The sequence below is a fragment of the Cornus florida genome, unplaced genomic scaffold, assembly GCF_030987335.1.
Source record: "Cornus florida cultivar Cherokee Brave unplaced genomic scaffold, ASM3098733v1 CherokeeBrave_3.0.0_Hap2_Chr09, whole genome shotgun sequence".
In the NCBI taxonomy this organism is placed as follows: domain Eukaryota; kingdom Viridiplantae; phylum Streptophyta; class Magnoliopsida; order Cornales; family Cornaceae; genus Cornus; species Cornus florida.
This window is the reverse complement of record NW_026775579.1, coordinates 74,333,852-74,359,360: the sequence shown is the minus strand read 5'-3', so window position 1 is coordinate 74,359,360 and position 25,509 is coordinate 74,333,852. Positions and strand designations below refer to the sequence as shown.

The 25,509-nt window shown below is 34.0% G+C and overlaps 2 protein-coding genes across 2 annotated transcripts; both read left to right on the top strand.

Moving 5' to 3' along the window:
• Positions 1-4,061: 4,061 nt before the first annotated feature.
• LOC132274428 (probable serine/threonine-protein kinase PBL5) lies at positions 4,062-17,686 on the top strand. The gene is made up of 10 exons (XM_059775703.1): positions 4,062-5,180; positions 7,380-7,516; positions 9,812-9,909; positions 10,865-11,220; positions 11,610-12,062; positions 12,233-12,390; positions 15,035-15,108; positions 15,223-15,370; positions 15,540-15,689; positions 17,506-17,686. Exons 1-10 carry the CDS (start codon positions 5,000-5,002, stop codon positions 17,581-17,583), a joined length of 1,833 nt encoding a protein of 610 aa, XP_059631686.1. The 5' UTR covers positions 4,062-4,999; the 3' UTR covers positions 17,584-17,686.
• Positions 17,687-17,893: 207 nt separating this feature from the next.
• LOC132274429 (proline-rich receptor-like protein kinase PERK12) lies at positions 17,894-25,369 on the top strand. The gene is made up of 7 exons (XM_059775704.1): positions 17,894-20,107; positions 20,446-20,603; positions 20,761-20,918; positions 23,181-23,269; positions 23,386-23,533; positions 23,699-23,848; positions 24,635-25,369. Exons 1-7 carry the CDS (start codon positions 19,620-19,622, stop codon positions 24,662-24,664), a joined length of 1,221 nt encoding a protein of 406 aa, XP_059631687.1. The 5' UTR covers positions 17,894-19,619; the 3' UTR covers positions 24,665-25,369.
• Positions 25,370-25,509: the final 140 nt, after the last annotated feature.

Sequence of the window (25,509 nt, the reverse complement as noted above, 5' to 3'; positions counted from 1 at the left end):
ATTGAATCTCTCTCAAGATAGATATATAAGTGTAAGTTCACAAGAAATATCTCTCAAAGATTGATGTACAAACTTTAGCTCTCAACTAGAGTATTTATGAATATAAGTGAAGCTCAAACTTTATAAATGATATGAATGAGAGAAGATGATATAAGTGAAGAACAAAAGTTCTAATGAACTCAATAAGATCTCTCAAGTGTAGAATAGAACAAAAGCTCTATGAAGATTTGAATTAGAGCAAAAGCCCTTTGAATCCTTAGTTAAATCTCTCAAGATTTGTATATGAGTGAATGAGAGAGATGAAGAGAAGATTTGAGAACAAAAGCTCTCTTTAATGTAATGTGAAGACTTTCAAATGATGTCTCTTGATTATTAAGACATTCCCCACTCTATTTATAGAGTTTGCAAGCTCAATATAGCTGTTAGGAATTGAATGCACAAGGGTTGAGGAGAAAAGAGCCGTTGCAGTTTGAAATCTGCAGAGCTGCGACCAAACTGGTCGACATGTGGTATAAAACGGTTGACGTATGCCACAAACCGGTTAATGTATGATGCAAACCGGTTGATGTATTCTACAAACCGGTTGATGTATGATGCAAACCGGTTGACGTTTTCTTCATGAATCGGTTGATGTATGCTTTGAACCAGTTGATGCAAAATGAGCTCCATTTTGATATTTGCTACTGCCTAGATACCGGTCGATGTATGTATCAAACCATTCGACGTATGTATCAAACCAGTTGACGTAAATGATGCGTTCTTGAGATTTCAGTACTGCCTAGATACCGGTCGACATGAAGCTAGAACCGGTCGACGTAAAACCTGGTGCATTGACAGTTTTGACAGTGACAGCTTATGTATAAGACTTTCAGTACAAGACATCTGCACACAGCTTATTTACAGTATTTATATGTCCATTTACTTTAAGTTTACAATGTAAATAAGGAAGTACCCCCCATTTGGATTCAATAAAAAATACTAAAAAATTGAAATCCAACTAAATCAAAATGTAGAAATTTAGTTTTAGTACAAATTTGGATTTCCGACAGTTTTGCTAAAAATGAATCCTTATGTAGACCAATGTAGATTTGGTCAAAAATTCTGATAAAATCAGTTTAGGCTAGTTGAAGTATAAAGAGTTATTATTGGGAAAAATTATTTTGAAAGAATCTTTTTTCAAAAATCCATTTTTCACACTTAGCCAAAAACATAGTTTTTCATAACGTTCATTCTGGGGTCCTAATGTCCGTTACCAACTCATGGTAATAAAGGCTTCTCATGCCTTAATTGTTGGCCAATATGAATTTTATGATTGATGTACATGGTCTTAGCATTTCTAGCACAAGTGATGAGTTCTTTCAAAGCTTATACAAGCTTGAACTAACTCACTCTTTAACATAGACTCCATATGTCAATTGTATATGAATGAAGTGCATAGTCAATTGCTAATGGATATAGGAGCATACGAATGATGATATGATATGCATGGTCCTATAGAGATGAGTTTCAAATGGATTCATAAATACTTTGACACTGAATCCTAAATACTCAGCATCCTATCTACCCCTTTCTTCACGCTTTGTCCATAATCGTGTAGGCTTTCAGGTAGACTCGCTTTCTTCCTTTCTTTGAGTTGCTTTCTTACTCGTTGTAGTCCAAGTTATCTTTGGATGGACTTTACATTTGGTTACTTGCAACTTCAAGTCTTCTTTGTATCCATTTCTTTTATTGATGTGATCTTGAATAATAGAATACTTGGAATGATCTTTATAACTTCATTGAGGTTATTCTTTGAATGTAAATAATCTATATAATACTCAATGTAAACATTAGTCCTTAAATACCATTAATAGTTTGTTATCATCAAAACAACTAGATTATCCTTGGATGAAATCCTTAAGGTCAACAGATTTGTTAATTACTACTATCTTCAACTATTTTTTCAATTACACTAATAATTGGTTATTGAAATTTAATTTGGGAGAGGATATTCGGACTTCACTTTTCTCGAATTGCACTACATTTATCATTTTCTATTTAAAAGAAACGACAAAAAAGTCCTTGTATTCATTAATGCATAATTCTTTAATTTATAATGTCATAACTACTCTTTATACAACTTTATTTATTTATTTATTTTTACCTTCTTTACTTTCTTTACTATATATTTTTTTTCTTTCTTTTTGTTTTTTCCGGAAGTCCTCTAAAAGAAAATAATTTATTCTATACTAATAATTTTATTTTTGGCAGTCAAAAGTAGAGGTGGCAAAGTTTGATACTATCCGCCAAAACGACTCGAACGCGACATGAGTTAAACGGGTTTGGGTTAACTTTAAACGGGGTTTGGGTCATAAATAGGTTGACTCGATTAACCCGTTTAGTTAATCGTGTCGTGTTTGGATTGAGGGGTTCAACCCGTATAACTATACATATCAAAAACAAATTTTTATTTAAGTTCCAAAATAGCTATCTAAACTTGTATAGTATAATTTATTCTTTTGTAGATTAGAGATTAGTTAGTAATTTTGTTGAATTGAAACTTATATTTTTTTAGTATTTAATGTTTGATTGAGTATTATTAATAATTTAAATTGTAAAATATTTAATTTTATTAAACAGGTCATTAAACGGGTTATACGTGTAACCCATTTAATAAATAGGTCGGGTTAGTGTTGAGAGTTCTTGACACGATTATTAAACGGGCCGTATTTGGGTTGAGCTATTTAGTATAATGCCCTTAAATCGACACGACACGATTACGACCCGCGAACACAAATTGCCACCCCTAGTCAAAAGGGATAATTTGTACAATCGAAAGAAATATTTATTCAAAAAAACTATTTTTTTTTTTTTTTTTTTTTCAGTTTTGTCAAAAGAGTTAACTTTATTTTTTGGTAATTTTTTATGGGTCATGTCAAAAGAAATAATTTATTAGATAAAAATAACTTTTTTTTTTTAAAATATAATTTATTCAATAGAGATAATTTTTTTTTTTTTAATCATCTTCCTTTTGTACTTTTTATTATTATTATTTTTTTGGGATCTTGACAATTGAGATAATTTATTCAATAAATATATTTTTATGGGGTTTTTTTTTTTTCCTTCATGTCAAAAGAGATAATTTTTTAAATGGTAACTTTTTATTTTTTTATTTGCCCAAATGAGGCAATTTATTCAACATAATAAAATTTTATTTTTTTGGTCCCTTAAAAAAAATTATTCAATTTTTATTTTATTTTATTTGTGTTGTCGAAAAATACTTAAAATATTAAAGATTAGAGATAAGGAGAGAAAATATGAAAGGGCAATTGTGTCATTTAAAAAATTATAATTAGTTACTCGTAAAGATAATGTTAGAATTTTCATTTTATTTAAGATTGTAGTGCACATGTTCAAAAGTAGAGTGCAGATATCACCTCCGGGAGAGGATATTCGCACTCTGCTTTTCTTCAATTGCACACATTTCTCGTTTTCTTTTAAAGGAAATGACAAAAAAGTCTTTGAATTCACAATTCCTGAATTTAACAGTGGTATTTGCATATATGGTAAAATAAAATATAATGAGTAAATTTCTTAACTTGCTGGCTTGGCACTGATTTGACAATAACAATAACTAGAGGATTTTTTCCATGCTCACCCTTGTTGCTACTTTCTACTATTCCACAAATATGAAATAGATGATTCAAGTCCCAATAAGGAAAGTATTTTGTGTGAATATGTTTCTTGGAAAGAGAATATATATATATATATATATATATATATATATATATATATATATATATTTGAAGACAAGAAGCATTAGGAATTAGATTAGTAGATGCAGTTGAAACCTAAGTCAGCGGGAGCGTGAGAGTGATATAATTAAGTTAAAAACAGTGAGAATTTGAGCGAGAGCACCGCACTTAGAGTGTGAGAGCGATACTTATTAAGAAAAATTATGTGACTTAAGTTGGAACATGACAATCTACACGAGGTCGCTGTAAAAAAAAAAACAGTAATATATATATATAAATTGTTTGACATTGCTATGACTAGAGTGAAGAAGCAGCCATTGTGTAATGTGCTTTCCTCTGCATCAATGAAATCTTTCTTGCCTTTGAAAAAAAAAAAAATTTAAAAACCCAAAACAAATAAACAAATATATTTAATGGCTGCTTCTTCACTCTAGTCATAGCAATGTCAAACAAATTTGTCACTTCTCTTTTCACTCTAGTCATAGCAACGTCAAACAATTTATCACTTCTCTTTCAAACTCGACTCCGTACATGAGCTACTGAGAAAAAAAACCAGAAAAAAATAAGAAAAAGAAAGTACATGAGCAACTGAATTAGCCTTCTACCGAGGAAGGCACATTACATAATGGCTGCTTCTTCACTCTAGTCATAGCAATGTCAAACAAATTTGTCACTTCTCTTTTCACTCTAGCCATAGCAATGTCAAACAATTTATCACTTCTCTTTCAAACTCGACTCAGTACATGAGCTGCTGAGAAAAAAAACAGAAAAAAATAAGAAAAAGAAAGTACATGAGCAACTGAATTAGCCTTCTACCAACCCAATTATTTATTGTTTTGGTTGAAAATTATTTTTATCACCTTATTGTTAAAGATGGTTACGGGAGGAAGCTACAAGAAATGCCCCCAAAGAGAAACCTTTTTCTGTCTTCAAGCTATTGGCAATCATCTTCTTGTCTCTGTTTCAGGACGGCAACTACAGTTCCCGCCATTCCTCATTAGAATATCCTGAGAGTATAATCCCAAGATATCCTACGAATCTCCTCTTTCTCTCTCATCATCGAGTTTTAGCCACAGAAAGAGTCCTAGAGAGAGAGTGTTAAGAACTATTAATCAAAAAATCATTGGATCAACACTCGCTCTCAACTTCGTACCATGTGTTCTTGTGCGCCCCATTTATTTTCTCAAACTCTCTCACACCCCAAACTCATAGAACTCAAGACCCATCATTGAATTCAAGGCGACCCGGTTGTGGATTCTCAAGAAATGTCGACGGAAAATAGTCCTTATAACCCGGGCCATGTTGTTATCGCCTATGATGCAACCAGGGATCGCAACGAGCAAGAGCTTAAGCTCACTGTTGAAAATGCCCGAGTGCGAGGTGACATTCTTCACCCAGGTGATACCCTCACCGTGCTTGGAGTTTTGCAGAAAATTCCACACCCCTGTAAGTGTTCGACGAATTGCCTGTTAAAACTTGTACTATCTTCTATTGTTTCTTTTCTACTGAGCTATCTGTTACTGAGTATCTACATAAATGTAGTACAGTAGTAGTTTTGAATATTGTCTTGTGTTTGATTGAAAATGAATTCCATTTCCTCTACTTACCAAAAAAAAAAATTTCTTTCATCCGATGCTATGTCCGGTAGCATGCAATTGGTGCATTGGAATTGGAGAAAAAAACTATTTTTTCTTCCAATTCCAAGGCACCAATTCCATGCTACCAAACATAGTGTGAGTGGAATGACATAAATATTGCGTGAACAGGAAAGGAGGGGGAAGGGGTTGACTATTTGATGAATGTTCCCTTGCTTCTTTATACTTGCCACACTGTGGCTGAGCTAATCCTATTTGGATGCCTTCATGACTTATTCCCTGTGTTCATCTCAAGTCCTGGCGCCAGTGACTTGCTTTTGCAACACCAAGTATACCTCATGTTAGAAAAGATGGGCATGCATCTAAAGTCAGACAACCTATGCATTTTGCATTAGGAAATCACTGTGCCAAAAGAGAATTTGCTTTTAAGTGAATCTGTGCTTCCACCATGCCTCACATATTAGACGCTGCATTACCTTGTTTAACAAGTGGGTACCTAAGAATCAGAAGAATATGTGGTTTTGTCAACTTTAGCATTATAATATCAAGTCATTACCTGTATATAGTTCTGCAATCAATGGCTCCATTACATTGTCAAAGAACTTGCTATTTACTGCAGTCCATTTGGAACCTGTCCCACAAATCTCTTGCAATCTTTTTTAAGCACAAGGACACTTAACACTCTGGTTTAGCATCATCATACCTATTATGTGCTTGAGGTCCTAATCTTTTTCATCTCATATTTGCCTCAAGTTTATCTGGAATCAGCTTCATCTTGTCCTTAATTGTTGCTGCCTTTAGCTTCTCCTGAATGCATATACATCTAATTCAATCTTCTCTTGAGTTGACATTCATCCATCTCAAAATGCCACCATCATGTGCTCCTGATGGTTAATCGCTTCTCTGACAACCACCAATAAAGGAAGTTATATATACATATATAGAACAGAAGCTTCGACAAACAAGAATTGCCACTACGCTGCTTTTATATATATATATATATATATATATATAGAGAGAGAGAGAGAGAGAGAGAGAGAGAGAGAGAGAGAGAGAGATGGGGGTGTTATGGTTTTGTTACATTCAAGTATGTTTTCATTAAAAAACTATTAACAAATGAAGGGTAATTTACCTTGTGTTTATGAGGATGGAAGCTTCGATTGCTTTCATAGTTCAAGGATGATGTCTTTTGGGTTTGAACCTTGACCTCAATAATCTCAATTTGCTGAAGTTCGGGAACACAAATACCATTCTGAATCCACTGTTTAATTGTGTAGGAATGAAATTGATTTAAGTGACAATGAACCATATCTAGATGTTGCATTTGCTTACTAAATTGTAAACTTCTTTGTTTTTACAACAAGTCATTTACCAGAATTTGTTTGAATCATGGTGCTTGTTTTATTAGTTGAGTACCCAACTTTTCCTTTTTATCCTGAAATAGCAATTGCAAGTTACAAGTTGCGAACTTATAAATGGTAAATTCTGAGTACCAGTAAGTTATGCTTTAATTAGTAACAAAATACTCAGTTGATTGCTCTATCTTCAGAATTTATATGTGCCTGCAGTCTACTTATAATGTTTTTCACTCATGCATCACTTCTCTGGAAATGTCAGAGGCCTAACGAAATAGAGTCAACATTCTTCTTTGAGGACAACATCAAAACCAGATGACTTGGTCACTGATATGTTTATTAAGTCTACAGCTGTCCATATCTGGCTATAATAAGCATCTGCAGTGCCCTTATATTCATACTTAGTCAAAGTATTTCATTGCAAATTATATGTAGATTTTCCAAATTCTGACTAAATTAAGAACCATCTACTAAACTGTGACACATCATAAAAGGACTATGAAGCATAAAGCTGTTTTTATGTGAAATTTTCTTCGTGTATAAATAATTACATACAGTTTGGAATTTTTTTAAAACGATGTCCTACTACCAATTGGTGCATACTCTTAAAGGGAGCTCAACCACTAGTTTCTCTCATTTTTTTGGGTAACGTTGACCTTTTTCTCTTTCTAATTTTTTTTCCCCTTTTGGCACAGTGGGTTACCAAATGCATGCAATCGCTGACTCTTTTATTGGAGCAAACATGCGTGCAATGGAAGAAGAAGTTTCAAAAAGAGTTGATGCATACGTGACGATGCTCTTGCAAAGTGCTGAAGATTGCGAAGATGAAGGGGTAATATATGCTCTTAATACTCCACGTAACTACTTCATATTAAACAACCTTTAAACATTGTTGAGATTGATTACTTTGGAAGACAGAAGACTGAATATTTTTTGTTTGTTTGATAAGTGACGGAAGACTGAATTTATGGGGTGAATTTCATGGAATGGTACAAGTCTTGTCTTGTTTTTGCATTTGGAAAGGGGTAATACTTTTTTTTTTTTTTTTTTTCCTGGATAAAAAGGAAAAAAACAAAGAAATTTGGAATCCAAAACAGCTATGGTTCTAGAATTTATCACAAATTCATTACTTTGATTGGATTGATGAAAACATAGTATAATCAAAATGCACGGATAAACTTTTGATATGCAAATTGTTGTATACATTAGTGAATATAGAGAATATAATGTGACCTGTACTTGAGATCTCTCACAATTATCTGTTAGATTTTAGAACCTTGATTTAAAGCATTTTAATATATGTAGTTCATGATATAACTCGATGCCATAATAATATAAATAGTATTTGTTAAGGCTTATATTAAACAATAAACATCACAATAGAAATTGAAAACATTAGTACAAGCACAAAGATATTCAGTACAACGTCACTCGAAGTTAAAAAAAATATGTTAGAACATAAGGTTTTTTTTTTTTTTTTGATAGTTCTGTTAGACCTTAAGTTACTCTGTACTAAACAATAAACATATCCATGTAACATGGATAAGTAATTTAGGCTGCGAGGCTATGCACAATTGTCAAGGGAAGGATTAAAAGAAATTATGTGAGAATTGTTCAGGATGTCGTCGAAAGTATGTTTATAGAGAATTAATCAAAATATCCCAAAAAAGAACTATGTAAAATTAAATGTTAAAAATAATAGGTGCCTTAGTTTTTCATTGTCTAAAATGAATAGTGTATAGATATAGAGAGAGAGAGAGCATAGGAGGAGGATTGAGGGTGGGGTTAGAGTGATAGACAGGAATGGGTCAGGTGGTGGTAATGGTGGTGGATTCATGGGTAGTTGGTGAAGAAATTAGGAACTTTAGTGAGAGAAAGAAAGATGGGGAAATATTTTAGTGTGAAAGAGATGGGTATATAAGAGAAAAGGAGAAGCTGATTACCTCTTGTTGATTTTTGTTAAAAAATAATAAAACAAGAGGGGTATAAATGACATTTTATGTGAGCTGCTTAATACCAGTTACTTGACAATCTGACAGGGAGGTTAGTGTAATAAATGCTTAAGTTCTATCCACCCTATATATATATCTGGCATACCTATGGGGGCGGTGGTGCAATCTAAACTATATTGTAGTATCTACATCACATACATACACTGAATCTACTCTATATCCCAAAATTTCTGAATTTTTTCTAGATATCATTAACATTGGAATATATAGTGTGATAGCTCTTGATATTGAAAAGAAATTGCCCATCTTGCTTAATACTCTAACGCAACTCAACAAAGCCTTCTTCCCTTTTGAGTTCAGCTACACGAATCCTGTTTCTCTATTTCACTCTCTTGGAAACCATAGCCTCCATCTTGCTTGGAATAATGGTATTTTCACTTTATATTAGACAGTCAAATTGGTGACTTAGCCTAGTGGTAACTTGGAGCCACTATGCCAAGCATAACAAAGGGAGGAATGCATTAGGTAGCTGACCTGGACCAGCATGAATCTTAGTTAGACCCATGTGAACATGTATTTTGAGAAACTCAACAAATGCTGGGGCAAAGTTTGGCCGTTGATGGAATGGAATGATTTCAGCAAATCCATCTAGCTAGCCCATAATAGTTGGGTCTTGGAATGTGATCGTGATGGTTAAGAGCTTGAATTAATTGTAGGTGTTTTCAGTAGGACCTGTGATATCTAATTTATTGATATTCTCCCAGGATAGATGGTCTTTCCCTTTCCTTCTTGTAAAGTTGATTGCAGGATCAATCACAATTTCACCTTATGGAAGTCGTCTAATCTTAGAAATGTGTCTTGTCTTTTGCTTTCTTTTCTATTATAAATTAAATTCAATTGGACTAAAATGTGCTGGTAAGGGGTTGCTTCCACCAGATGTGACCTTATCTAGCATCTGCTACAAATGAAATATCAAGAATAATATGTATATTATTTTTCATTTTCAGTGAGAACTTCAGCATAATTATAGTGTTGGCTATACAATTTGTGCATATTTGTGTAACAATAATGCTCATTGCTACATTACTGATTTGTTTGAAGGACTTCATACTGTTTATTGTTCCTTACTATTTTTTTTTTGTCTGTCATCTCATTATTTCCTTTGTCTTCTTTAGGTTAACATTGAAGTCAAGATTACTGCTGGAACTCCAATCAAGAAGGTCGTTTTACAAGAGGTTACGACCTGTAACGCTACTTGGGTTATACTAGACAGGTGAATTTTTTCTCTTTTGATTCATTGTGCATCGTATTACAAAATTCCAAGATGACTTATTAAATCAGGAGCTTGTGAAAATTGATTGCAGGGCCGCATGTAAGTTGTAGCTGATTTAGGTTATTTATTTTGGTATTCAGTTGATGATTTAAAATTGTTAATTATCTGTCATGTTTTTAAATGTAGATACTGTTTAAGGTGTATATCTCATCTTATCTTTGAATTGAAATAGTTTTTGTTTCAGATTTCTTAATTTGATTAGTCATTGGAAGATTGACAAATTCGTTTTCCTTGTCAGTAAGGTAATTTGTAACAGTTAAGTTATTTGGTGGTCAAGTTTCATTGCTATCTCATTAAGGAATCATCTAATAAAATTCTATGGCAGATAAATTACTTTAAGTAAGAATTTTACGAGTTGATGGTCCTCCAAAAAGTAGCAGAAATTTTATGATCTCACATTTATATCTCAGATCATAAAATTTCTCCTTTAACATTTGATGAAACTATCATTCAAACAAGTTCGTTGGAGGTTTCAAACTAATGTTATAATTTATTTGACTATGTTGATTTTGTTTTTTCATCTAGTGTAACTTTTATAAGGATATTGTATTTATTGTTTATATGTGAGGAGAGAAATTGTTCTGCATGGATGCACAATTTAAAGATTTTAAAAATTCACTAATACATTCCCTAGATAAGATCTTCAAAACTAATTAGATCATTAAACCTAAAAAATCTGAACCATTTATAATTATTTATTACTTTTAAAAACCTTGAAATATATTTCAATTTCAATATTTGAATAGTAAATTAGTAATATGTGTTTTTCCATACAAACATGCCCCTACCTTCCTGCAAACACATACAAACCTTTATGTGTGCGTGCATGTCGTTCTTTAGTTGCTTCTTCTTCTTTATTTTACTGCCTTTAATATCAAATTACAAATCTTGACAGGCACCTCAGACGGGATTTGAGATTTTACCTTAAACAAATACCTTGCAAGCTGGCATTAGTTCAAGATAACTTGTCTGTGGAGGTTTTGAGACCTCATACTACCACTGATACGGATAATATAGAGCATAAGTTGTTTCTTTCTTTATCTAAGCCTGTCCCACTTTCAGCTGGTCAAGATAATATGAGCATCGAGCAGTCTGTTGTCTCTTGCAGAAGCTACAATGCGTCCATCAGTTCCTTGGAAAACTCTGATATGAGTAAGACCAACTTGGCATCTTCATTTAAGTACAGGTCGCGGGAGAATAGCTTTTCATCATTTGATGATTTTGGCTCTACCTCTAAGCATGAGAAATCAGGTTAGAAAAAGCTTATTATATCTGTAGCTTTGATCATGTTAATTGTGCCATTCGTTTGACTTCTGGGCCAAAAATCCCGTCTCTAGACCATGCATTCACGGGTGTTTCAAATATCAATTCTAGGTGTGTAGGATAACATCATTACTTGGGAATTTATAAAATATGAACAGTCACACACACTTCACTTGGACAGCTCAACTCAACTCAACAAAGTCTTATCCCAACTGTTTGGGGTCCGCTACATAATACTTGTGCATTGGATGGCCTTGCATTTCTTATCTGTCATGTCTGTGCTTTAGGACTACTGCATCAGTAAAAGACTCGGCAGCAAAATCTCTTCCACCCCCCTCCTCTCTCTCTCTCTCACTTACCTTCAATAATGTGAACAGATAGGTACACCAAAGAAGAAAGTAAGCACCCTATTTCTCCACAGATCATCCAGAAACAGCGTAGAACTCCTAACCGACAGAGCTACGCTGATGCACCTCTTCTCTGTACCGGTTGCGGTATGAAGACTGAGTTGTATATCAAGGATTCCATGAGATTTAGTTATAGTGAGATACAATTTGCAACAAATGATTTTTCGAAGGAGAACATGCTTGGAGAAGGTGGATATGGTTTTGTATACAAAGGTAAGCTTAAGGATGGGCAGCTCATTGCTGCAAAGGTGCGGAAAGCAGAAAGTACTCAGGGATTCAAGGAATTCCATTCTGAATTATATGTCCTAAGCTTTGCACGTCACAAGAACATTGTGATGCTGCTGGGTTATTGTTGCAAAGAAAAATATAACATTTTGGTCTATGAGTATATCTGCAATAACTCCCTTGAGTGGCATCTCTTTGGTAAGTACTTTTTAGAGATTGTTTCTCAAATCCATCCATCTCAATATTCTGTAGCTCTTTTGCCAATATATTTCTTGTTCTATGTTATCAACGTTATATCAATTGTGGTTCTTTTTTCCTTTCTCATTTTTTTCTCCCTTTCTGTTTCTTTTGTTGGGGCATTCTTATAGACAAAGCAGCAAAGGTTCTTGAGTGGCACCAAAGACATGCCATTGCTATAGGGACTGCAAAAGGGTTGCGTTTTCTACACGAAGAGTGTCGTAGTCCTATAATTCATAGGGACATGCGGCCAAGCAATATACTACTCACACACGACTTTGTTCCCATGGTATATTTATAATCACTTCCTTTGTCTTCATTTTTTTTTCCTTTCAAGTTGGTTGATTGGCCCATGGAAATTGTTGGAGTCCATTCTTTTCTTCATACAATTTGAAAGGCCTCCATTCTAGTTTTTATGGCATTTAAATGGGTTTACAGTATTTTGCTAAACAATTGTTCATGATTTTGATAGTTCATTTTTTTTTTTTTTGTTTACATTAGTGATTATGGTGTCGTCTGCATTTTTTATTTTATTAATAATAAGAGACATATCTACGTACCATATTACCAACTTGCTAATGCATGTGACATGCAACTGTTTTTCTTTTTTCTTTTTTTTTTTTTTTTTTTTCACGGCACTTGCTGACCCCCCAATTATATTCAATGCGGCATCTTGCTAATTGCTTAATGTTTTCCTCCCAACCCCCCCCCCCCCCCCCCCCCCCCCCCCCCCCCCCCCCTTTTTCATTACCAAACTGTCTTTGTGTTTTTTAGACGTCAGAATAGGCTTCATAAAAACAGAGTGATAAATACAGAAAATTAGAAATTGGGAGTGTGATAAACTATTGAAGAAAATTCATATAAATATCTTGAAGGCATAAAAGGCCAAGAAATATCGTGAAGTCATCAAAAGAATAAAAATAATGTCAAAAGGCCTGGGTCAAAAATAATACAACTTAGGAGAATAGTTCATGAAATTAGTAATCATGTCAGAACACAAAACACTATAAAAGTGCATTGCTTAACGTTCTCCTATTGTTCCTCAAATTACAAATTCAATTCAGGACTATCAAAATAAGACTGAAAAGAGATTGAAATAGGCCTAAGAGCCTGAGTTGAGTTGAGTTGAGTACATGGCACGTGCACATGGATGGTTTTTCCCCCTTGTTCAAGCCTATGAGATAATTGATATCAAAATGGAGACATATTTTGTAATATTGTCATGAGTAATGTTTTTAAGTAAACTTCATGTTAATATCAGAATATGTTTCTATATATCTTTGTGGATATTATGTTGGTTTCCCTGCAAATAGAATTTGTGGTTATATTTTCGGAACCTAATTTAAGCCCCTCAAAGGTCTTTTATTTGTCTTGATATTTATTTTCTAATGTTGTTCTACTATACTCAAGTGGATTGGTAACTTTTGATCAAATGAGGTTTTACTTCTGAAGTCCCTTACATGTTATTGGCATCGTAACAGTCCATACTTGATTTAGAAGAGAAGTGCATCTATATCCTTAGATTTGGTTTAATATTTATCAAATTTTCATCTCTTTTTCCCCATAAATGGGTTGAAATGTACGAGTATGAGTTTGTTATTGAGATTCAATTATTTCAATTTAAGTAGTAGGTCCTGAATAAGCAAATCTGTTCGATTTGGAAGATCTGGTAAAAAAATATTGAGCCACTTAATAGTTCCTGTATTCCTCTTGAGTAATGACTGGAACTGTTAAGGTGTTCTGTTTTCAGATTTTTTTCTTCAGGCTGTGACTTTTAACTTTTCTAAGTCTGAGACATCTCTTCTTTCTCACGCAGAGTTGTGCCGTTTAATATTTCCTTTATTTCTCTGAGTAATGACTGGAACTGTTTACATGTTCTGTTTCAAATTTTTTTTTCTTGAGACTGTGACTTCTAACTTTTCTGTCTGAGACATCTCTTATTTCTAAAGCTGAGTCCATTCTTTTCAAAGAGATTTTAAGGCGTATGAAGTCATCTAATCTATTGGATTGGAGAACAATGGAACAAAAATATTTGGATTGGATTTCCTATTTTGTGATATCATGTAATTTTTCTTTTCAGTTTACACTTTATCCCCAGAATCCACGAATCTCTAGAAAAATTTGAAAAATGAGATCTACTGTTCCAAAAGTTCAGGTCTAGCTTATAATTTTCCTCATAAATTATTCTTTTTCCATATTGATTGAAAATAGGATAATTTGGATTTAGGTGGTGCAGAAAGAGTTTAGTTAAAGTTTTGGTGTGTTTCCAATAGATTGAGGAAATTAGCATTGAGATAAAGAGTTGTGATATCAGCATCTAGTTTGGTATTGAACATTTTTAATCCATGTCGAACGTAATGTCATGGCTGCTTCTATGATATATTGGATCTCAGTTTTTGGAGATTGCGTTGCCGGTCACCTAACCAATTGGTGTGCCTGGCAAAGGAAGGATCTGTTGTTTGCTTATTTTATAGCATATATATATATATATATATATATATATATATATATATATATATATATATATATATCTATTTCTGATGCTACATTTCAAATTTAAAATGAGAGAATTTTCATGTGGGGTGTTCTATGGTAGACATACCATTTCAACCAAGATATGAACGAAAAATGTTAACAACATCGTATGTTCAGCCATGGTAACATTCAAAGATTCGCTGGGTCTTTGACCTAGCCATGTCCCCTTCTTTCTTACATTCACTGGACACAAGACTTTAGTGGAATGTTTGGGATTATTGTTGTATGATAAACTTAAATTGTTGACTGTTGAAGATTTCCCCCTGAAGGAAAAAACAAAAAGAATGAAATTCTCCTCTGTAAAGAGAGAATGGTATCATAACATGATCAAAACTTTGTTGTTCAGAAACTTGGTACAATGCTTTCTTGTGATTTAAGGATTCATCTTTTTCACACAGCTAGGTGACTTTGGCCTTGCAAAGTGGAAGACTAGTGATGATCCTGTGCAGACGCGAATACTTGGCACATTAGGGTAGGTACAAAGCTTTTCATTTTAAAATTCCTCAGAGAGAAAATGTTGTGATTCATTTCTGTGTTTGTGCTGTTTATAGTCAAAATAATCACAAAGAAGCTTTTGTTTATGCAGATACCTTGCACCTGAGTATACAGAAAATGGAATTGTTTCTGTAAGGACAGATGTTTATTCATTTGGTATTGTTCTGCTACAGTTGATATCAGGGCGCAAGGTGATTGAATCAGAGAGAGTGGATCAGCAACAGTCCATGCGACAGTGGGTATGTTGTTCTGGCTGTGTGCTACTCTGTTTGCAAAATTATGAGAGTCTTTTCAGTCAAATCAATTTGAAGCTTTTTCTTTTTTCAGATGAACTAAATGTTCTAGGGAAACTGAAAACAGTTTTCATGTTCTTCATTGCAATTAAGACAATGTCTTGTGGCATTACAGGCAGAACCACTGATTCAGAGACTTGCATTACATGAACTCATTGATCCTCGTATTGGAGAGTCATATGATACATATGAATTGTACCACATGGCTAGAACAGCATACATGTGTGTGCAGAGTAACCCTGAGATGCGCCCATCAATGGGAGAGGTAAACAATTATTTATGCTTTGAGTACTGTCTTACTTAAAGGTTTTAAAAAGCCAAATGACAATTTAAATAATTTTTACTGTACAATATCATAAACCACTCAACTACCCATATACTTAAGAGGAAATTTGGAAGAGATTATGTGAGATGAGAAGTACCTTCCTTCAAGTGATTATAAAATAAGTAGAATCAATTCATGCTACAAACGATCTCATTTGAAATCCTATGTAAGACACCATAACTTGATTCATTTTGATTATACATCAAAAAACTACCCACATACATGTATACATCCTCATGTGTATCACAAAATCCTCATGAAAAATTTCATTTCAACTAAGTATTCTCATCTTAATGGGGTCCTTATATATATATTTAGCATATAGAAGACTTGCATTCCTCATAATCTAGAACCAATGTAACATTTTGATTATTGATTCAACCACCAAGAGAAAGACTGAATTTCATCTGATTGTGGAGATTTAACTTTCACAACTTATCAGAAATCTTACCCAGATATGCATATGCGCACACACAAACCCACTCTCTCTAGAGAGACACACACACAGATGTGCGACAAATATATATATATATATATATATATATATATATATATATATATATATAAAGATATTATTATTTTTTTTATAAGTAAAATTTATTGAAAGACGCTCCAAGGGGGATATATATTAAGATATTATGAATTGAATACATTGGAGAGTGGAGATCTGTTTACCCCTGGATTCTTAATTAATTTGGAATAATATAACAACACTAATAATTCTATGTTATATGGACCTGGGTAAATGTCTCAGGTGCAGGTGTGTGTTCAAGTCAGACCTCTCAAATCCCAAAACTTAGGATACGGGAATATGTGTCAAAATGCTGGATACGGATATGTAGACACGTACTATGCATTTTAATACATCACATGTTTTTATAGAAGTGTAATGTTTAATGTTGTTTTATAAGAATATACTCAATTATTACTTAAATTAAATGGGGTGTGGTAAAAGAAAAGGGTTCCCATCTGTTTTATAGATAAGAAATTCATCTCTACCTTAAATTTGAGTTTCTTCAATCGCGTAATCTGAAGGACCGACGTGTCCATTTGGGTTCATGTATCGTGTCATGTTGACATGAGTACATGAAAGGAAATATTAGAATCCATGTAACAGAGACTAATATAAACTGAAAACTTTATAAAAACAGAAAAAGAAAGACTAAAACTTCAGAGTTTTGGTTACTATGTAGTCTAAAGTACTTCTTAAGTTTTGTGTCACTTTTCTAAATACCTTGGTGGCTTTGATAAAAGCATTGCAAGGACCACTGAAAAATAAAAGCTTTTACAAATTCAGCTCAATGCCATTATTGAAGTAAATACCTAAAAGAAAATTTGAGTCTGAAAATAGTAGAAAATATTGAGAACACAATTTATTATAATAATAATAATAACTATTAATATGAATATTTCTAATTTGGTATGTCTGACTGGAAAACAAATAACAGGGAACTGAAAGCATAATTATAATGTTTCTAATAAACATATCCTTTTCTAGTCAATTTCCTGGAAACAGTATTCGAGACAGCAAACTGGACAGACATTTTACCTTATTTTGTCTTATTTCGTTCCAAGACTAGAAATTAGTTATTTGAAGCTATATCAAACAAGGTCTTTATGTTTCTTCATTTACTTTGGCTTTTTGGAAATTCTTCATGAATCATACACCGGATAAACTTGGGGACTCTTAATAATGCCTAATTTCCTCTTGCTCTTTCCTTCACTAATTAGAATTTTTTTCTGATCACAACTGCAGGTTGTGCGCCTCCTTGAAGGGGAAAATGAGAACTTCCACCATTTAGCAGAGCAATTCATTCCACATTTTTCTAAATGATGGAAAGGATAGCATATATTTCCTTTTGCTAGTTAATGCATCTTTTTGTACCTGTGTTAATACAGTTTCAGCAAAGTTAATACAGCCTTAAATCTGAATTACATTGGTTGGCTCATGTTTTCTTTTTCTTCTTAAGTTTTGATGACAGTGAAGACTGCTTCATTGCTGCAGTGCTATAAATTCATATTTCATGAGCTTTAAATGTAATCAAATTTATGAAAGTTTTGTTAGTAGCTGTATTTTGTTTGTAGATTCCCTGCTCAAGACAAAACATCGTATATTATTCCCAAGAAAGAGAAGTTATATAGTACATTTTTGTTTTTTTTCAGGAAATTAAGTAATATAGTTCATATTGGTTGACTGTCGTAATATGTTTCTGTGATTTACTTTATTTACTTATTAGAAGACCTGTCCCAGTTAGCCATATATTATACCCATCAAGTAGTTATAATATTGCTTCGAGTGATGGTTCATAATATACTTTTGGATCAGAGAGACTAGGCTTTTAAATTCAATCCTAAGTTCCAACTAATGAAGCCCTACAAGTCTGAGTAGACTGTAAGTGCCCATCAATATGCCCTACAAATGAATGATACTCCAATCCTAGAAAGGGCCCTGAGGAAACCTCCTCACGGCCAGCGATGTTAGAACATTGATGGAGTATACATTTGTGCTCATCTACCTCTTTGAATGAAATATAAGTAAGAATACATGTGATTTTCGGTATTATTTACAAACTGGCATTAGGGCATTGCAAACTGCATCTGTTTGGACTTTCCATTTCTTGTTACATTGGATATGAATTAATTGATTCCTAATGATCAGAAACTACTATGCTATTATATATTTAGCTGGCTGTATTGGGTTGAGCAGTGCTGAAGTATTTTCTGGAAGTGGTTGTCCTGACGATGCATTATCAGTGATAGAACTGTTCGCTTAATTTTTTTTTTGAATTGGTAGCCGTTCAGTGAATTGGTAGCCGTTCAGTTGTATCAGCTTCTTTAGTGCTCTTCTGAACAGACTATAGTTATTGGGGTTGTCAACTACAAGTCTTTCTGGCAGCCTTTGTTGCATTCCATTATACCAGCACACCCAAGAGATGTTGAGGGTGTCAGTGGATTGTTTCAGAGTTTTGTAATTGGCCTATTTATGGACATGCTAGGGTCTGCTAACATAGAGAATACATTGTAAGCTTGCTGCAGACTTTTGGCCGGATTTCTTGTACTATTTGAGCTAATAGTGAAGGTCGGGAACAAAGTTCCCGTAAATTGAGTATGTTATGTCCCTTGTGCCCTAAACTTAACTTGTGCATGCATTGATTGAACTAAGATTTGGTGTGACCAGGTGCCATTACAGCGGTGAAAAATTGGCAAACATTTTGACCCTTGTGACAACTGGTGATAATAGAATCTATTTCGCCGGTTCATTTATGCAGACTAACCAGTCATTTTGTCATGAATTATAGATACTGTAATACCAGGTCCACTCCAGAAACACACAAATTCACAGTTTGTGCCTTCTTGCTGTCTCATAACAGGTTTTTATTTCAATACGATGCTTTTTATGTGTACCAAAATCTCACAGGAGCAAAATGGATCTTCTTCGATTATGCATTGTGCATAAAAAAAATCTCAAAGGGACCAAATGAAAACAATTCTGAATGCAAGTTTTGTGCTTTTATTTGCTTTTGTACACAATCTCTTCGTCATCCGATCCACATCAAATGCTGGACTATAGAGGCACTTGAAGAGTCCATAATGCCCTGCCACAGGAGAAAAGTAACAGAAACTTTTTATCATCCATTTTTACAAAGAAACATAGCAATGAAACATTTTCTCTGAAATTCCTTATAAACAAATAAAGAAATCAAACTCTCTTGTTATACCAAACATAGTCCGCACTTTCTTGGAAAGTGAGGAAAGGAAAAGGAAAGGTGGTTCTCTCCGCCATATAGTAAGTGCCGGGCTATCATTTCACTAACAATGCTCCTCTTTCTGTTCATTTGATTTTGATCCAGAAGTATTTTATTTTCGAAAATGGCAGCAGATTCTTGCGGTGGGTTGAACAATAGTGCACTTTCACGGACTTACGATGTCTTCTTGTGTTTCAGGGGCTCCGATACTCGCCTCTCCTTTATCGACTTCCTATACAAGGCCTTGGTGGAGCACGGGTTGTCCACGTTCATAGACGAAAACCAACTCAGAAAAGGTGAATACATTGGGTCTGAATTGCTGAAAGCAATCGAGGAATCAAGGGTCTCCATCATTGTATTCTCGAAAAACTACGCGTCCTCCAGATGGTGCCTCCAAGAGCTTGTGAAGATCATGGAGTGCAGGAAGACTTTGGGACATAATGTTCTTCCTGTTTTTTATGACGTAGATCCGTCCAACGTGCGTTCACAGAGTGGGGTATACGCTGAAGCATTTGCCAGGCACAAAGAGCGTTTCGGAGACTACCGGGTTCTGAGTTGGAGAGCTGCTTTGATTGAGGCTGCAAATTTGTCCGGTTGGCACTTTCAAAACGGGTACTCTTTTTGGACTATAATGATTTTATAGCCGAAGAGTTTGAACAAAATAGAAAGCCGAAAACTCTTTCTCCAACACCCAGTGGAATCCAGTTGAGTATATCCATTGTATTGGGAATCTTCGGCTCCTATTTTCTTCAAACCCTTTGGCGGGAATAACATTACTCTCTTGTAATTGGAATGCAAGGGCCTTGTTCAACATTGGACTTTTTAATGACAAATAGAAATACCATGATTTTTATGTCTGACATAATAAATTAAGATTACATGCATACACTAACTAGCATGACTTATTTTAGTTCACTGATCTGTCAGTCTTACTAATTGCTAATTTGCAGGCCTAGGTCGGAGGTAATTCAAAGTATCATTGAAGTGGTCAAAAATAAATTAGATCCTAACTCTTTAAGTGATGTGGACTATCCATTTCGAATAGACCCCCATGCTGAAAATTCCAGGGATCACATCTGGAATTACTGCCTGGGAAGGCTTCTCTTCGGTAAGTCCCAAATCCTCCATCTCAATATTCTCTAGCTCTTTTGCCAATAAATTTCTTGTTCTATATTATATTTTCCATTCTATATATATATATATATATATATATATATTTTTTTTTTTCTCCCTTTATGTCACTTTTGTTGGGGGCATTCTTATAGATAAAGAAGCAAATGCTCTTAACTGGTATCAAAGACATGCTATTGCTATAGGGACTGCAAAATGGTTGCGTTTTCTACACGAAAAGAGCCGTCGTCCTATAATTCATGGGGACATTCGGCCAAGCAATATACTAATCACACATGACTTTGAACCTGTGGTAAATATATAATCACTTCTTTAATCTTCATATTTTGTCCATTGTTTTCTTCGTACAATTTGAAAGGCCCCTTTCTAGTTTTTATGGCATTTGAACGAGTTGACAGTATTTTGTTAAACATTTGTTCATGATTTTGATTATTCATTTTTTTTTTGTTTACGTTAGTGATTATGGTGTGTTCATTTTTATTATTTTTTATTTTTTAAATAAATAAGAGGCATATCTACATACCATGTTACCAAATTATATGGAACTTGCTGACCCCCCAATTAAATTTTATGGGTCATCTTGCTAACTGCTTAACGTTTTCTTCGCCTTTCAGAATAGGCTTCATAAAAATGGAGTGATAAACTATTGGAGTATAATTCATAAAAAAATCTTGAAGGCATAAAAGCCATGAAATTTCATGAAAATCTCTATTCATGTCAGTGCACAAAACACTACAAAAGTGTATTGCTTAACGCTTTCCTAATGTGCCTCAAATTACAAATTCAATTTAAGACTATCAAAATAAGACTGAAATGAGATTGAAAATGGCCTAAGAGCCTGAGTTGAGTTGAGTACATTGCACGTGCACGTGGATGGTTTTTTTCCCCTTGTTCAAGCCTATGAGATAACTGATAATCAAGATGGAGACATATCGTATAATTTTGTTGTGAGTAATATTTATTATTCTATTAGTAAACTTCATTTTAATCTCAGAATATGTTCCATGTATCTTTGTGGATATTATGTTGGTTTCCCTGCAAATAGAATATGTGGTTGTATTTTCTAAACCTAATTTAAGCCCCTCAAATTTCTTTTATTGGTCTTGATATTTGTTTTCTTATGGTATTCTTCTACACTAGAGTGGATTGGTAACTTTTGATTACTTCCCAAGTCTTTTACACGTTATTGGCATCATAACTGTCCATGCTTGATTTAGAAGTGCAGAAAACTCATCTATATACTTAGATTTGATTAAATATTTATTAATTTTCCATTTCTATTTCCCCCTAAAGGGTTGCGATGTGTCATGTGTGAGTTTGTTATTGAGAGAGATCCTGGAATAATCAAGTCTGTTTGATTCGGAGGATCTGTTAAAAAACACTGAGTCACTTAATAATTCCTTTATTAATCTGAGTAATGAATGGAACTGTTTAGGCGTTCTGTTTTCGAATTTATTTTCTTCAAGCTGTGAACTTTAATTTTTCTGTGCCCTCGGATATCTCTTCTTTCTCATTCATTCTTTTCAAAAAGATTTGAGAGCATATGAAGTCATGTAATCTACTGGATTGGTGAACTATGGAACAAAAAAATTGGAATTGGAATTGCTATTTTGTGATATCTTGTAATTGTTCTTTTCAGTTTACATTTCTATTCTCAGAATCCACCAATCTCTGGTAAAATTTGAAAAATGAGATCCATTGTCCCAAAAGTTTAGGTCTAGCATATTATTTTCCTCATAAATTATTTGCTTTCCATATTGATTGAAAACATGATAGTATGGATTTAAGTGGTGCAGAAAGAATTTAGTTAAAGTTTTGGTGTGTAGAACAATAGATTAAGGACATTGGCATTAAGAATAAAGAGTTGTAATATCAGCATCTACTTTGGTATCGAACATTTTTGATCCATATCGAACATGTCATGGCTGCTTCTACGATTTATTGGATCTCAGTTTTTGGAGATTGTGTTGCTGGGCACCTTACCAATGGTTGTGTCTGGCAAAGGAAGGATCTGTTCTTCACCTAAATTTTATAGCATATTTTCTTGATCTATTTCAGATACTACATGTTTAGCTTAATACGAGAGAAATTTTCATGTGGGTAGACAGACCATTTCAGCCAAGATATGAACGAAAAATGTTAACAACATCGTATATTCAGCCATTATAACATTTAAAGATTCGCTTGCTCCGTGACCTAGCCATGTCCCCTTCTTAGTTACATTCACTGGAATGGAACGAGAAGTTCATTTCTTTTGCTTCACACAAGACTTTAGTGGAATGTTACATTCACTGGAATGGAACGAGAAACTCATGTCTTTTGCTTCACACAAGACTTTAGTGGAATGTTTGGGATTATTGTTGTGTGAAACTTAAAAAAGAAAAGAAAAAAGAAGACTTGAAGATTCCCCCCAAAGAAAAAAACAAAAAGAAAGAATTTCTCCCCTGTAAAGAGAGAATGATATCATAACATGATCAAAGCTTTGTGGTTCAGAAACTAGGTAAAATGCTTTCTTGCGATTTATGGATTCATCTTTTTTAAAAAAATCATACAGTTAGGTGAATTTGGCCTTGCAAACTGGAGGACTAGTGACTGTGGCCTTGCAAAGTGGAAGACTAATGATGATCCTGTGCAGACATTAGGGTAGGTACAAAGTTTTTTATTTTAAAATACCTCATAAAAAAAAAATGTTGTGACTCATTTCTGTATCCGTGCTGTTTATAATCAGAACACTCACAAAGAAGCTTATGTTTATGTAGATACCTTGCACCTGAGTATACAGAAAATGGAATTGTTTCTGTAAAGACGGATGTTTATGCATTTGGTATTGTTCTGCTACAATTGATATCGGGACGCAAGGTGATTGAATCAGAGAGAGAGGATCAGCAACAGTCCCTGCGAAAGTGGGTATGTTGTTCTGGCTGTCACAGCTGTGTGCTACTCTGTTTGCATTTATGCCAGACTTTGCAGTAAAATCAATTTGAAGCTTTTCTTTTTTCCAATGAACTAAATGTTTTAGGGAAACTAAAACCAGTTTTCATGTTCTTCTGACAATGTCTTGTGGCATTACAGGCAGAACCAATTATTCAGAGACTTGCATTACATGAACTCATTGATCCTCGTATTGGATTCTCATATGATCCACATCAATTGTACAACATGGCTAAAACAGCATACATATGTGCGCAAAGTAACCCTATGATGCGTCCATCAATGGGAGAGGTAACCAATTATTTATGCTTTGAATACTGTCTTACTTAATGCTCCATTTGGTTTGAGGGATGGAAAAATGGATGGAATGGAGAGGGGAAGGGATGGATGAGGCATCCCTAGGGAAGGGAAGGTGTCTCCTCATTGTTTGTTTGGTTGGATGGAATGGATAGTAGAAATGATGGGTGGGGGGAAACTTTTTATTTTTTGTTTGTTGGAAGGAAGGAGTGATGCTTCATCCCTATTGCTTCCTCCCTCTTTTCCTTCCCTCCAACCAAACATAGCATAAAGGTTTTAAGAGGCCAAATAATTCTCACTGTACAATATCATTAACCCCTCAACTACCCATGTAGTTCAGAGGAAAATTGGAAGAGACTGTGAGAACACGGTTTATTATTATAATTTAGTATTTCTGACTGAAAAATACAGATAACTGAAAACATAATTACAACGTTTCTACTAAAAACATCATTTTCTACTCAATTTCCTGAAAACAATATTTGAAACAGGAAACTTCTTCTTCTTCAAATATATATTTTTTTGATAAGTAAGAATTCATATTCGAAACAGCAAACTGAATAGATATTTTACATTATTTTGTCTTTTTTAGTTCCAAGAATAGAAATAAGTTACTCGAAACTACACCAAACGAGGCCTTTATGTTTCTTCATTTACTTTGTTTGTTTGGAAATTCTTCACAAATCACACTCCTGATAAACTTGGGGTCTCTTAATAATGACTAGTTTCCTCTTTGCTCTTTCCTTCACTAATTAGTTATTTTTCTGATCAAAACTGCAGGTTGTGCACCTTCTTGAACGGGGAAAATGAGAACTTCCACCCTTCATCAGAGCAACTCATCCCACATTTTTCTAAATAATAGAAAGGATAGCTTGCTATATTTCCTTTCACCACTTATTACATCTTTTTGTACCTTTGTTCACACAGTTTCAGCAAAGTCAATAAAACCTTAAATCTGAATTACATTTGTAGGTAATAATAGTGGTGGTGGTGGTGGTAGTAGTTTTGAATGACAGCGAAGACTGCTTCACTACTACACTGCTATACGTTCATATTTCATGAGCTTCAAATGTAATCAAATTCATGATGGTTTCTTTGTAGCTGTATTTTGTTTGTAGGTTCCCTGCTCAAGACAAAATATAGTCCATTATTCCCAAGAAAGAGAAGTTATATAGTTCATTTTGTATTTTTGGGGGAAATTAAGTAACATAGTTCATATTGTATGATACTCATAATATGTTTTATGTGATTTACTTTATTTATGTTTCTACGATTTGGTTTATTTACTTATTAGAAGACCTGTCCCAGTTAGCCATACATTATTATACATATCAAGTATTTTCTGGAAATCGTCGTCCTGACGATGCATTATCAGTGATAGAGCTGTTCGCTTATTTTTTTTTGGATTGGTAGCTGTTGAGTTGTATCAGCTTCTTTATTGCTCTTCTGAACAGACTTGGTAATTGGGGATGTCAACTATAAGTCTTTCTGGCAGCCTTTGTTGCATGCCATTATGCCAACACACACCCTAGAGCTGTTGAGGGTGTCAGTGGATTGTTTCGGGCAGTTGTGTAATCGGCCTGTTTATGGACAGCTAGGGTTTGCTAACAAACATAGAGAATACATTGTAAGCTTGCTGCAGACCTTTGGCAGGA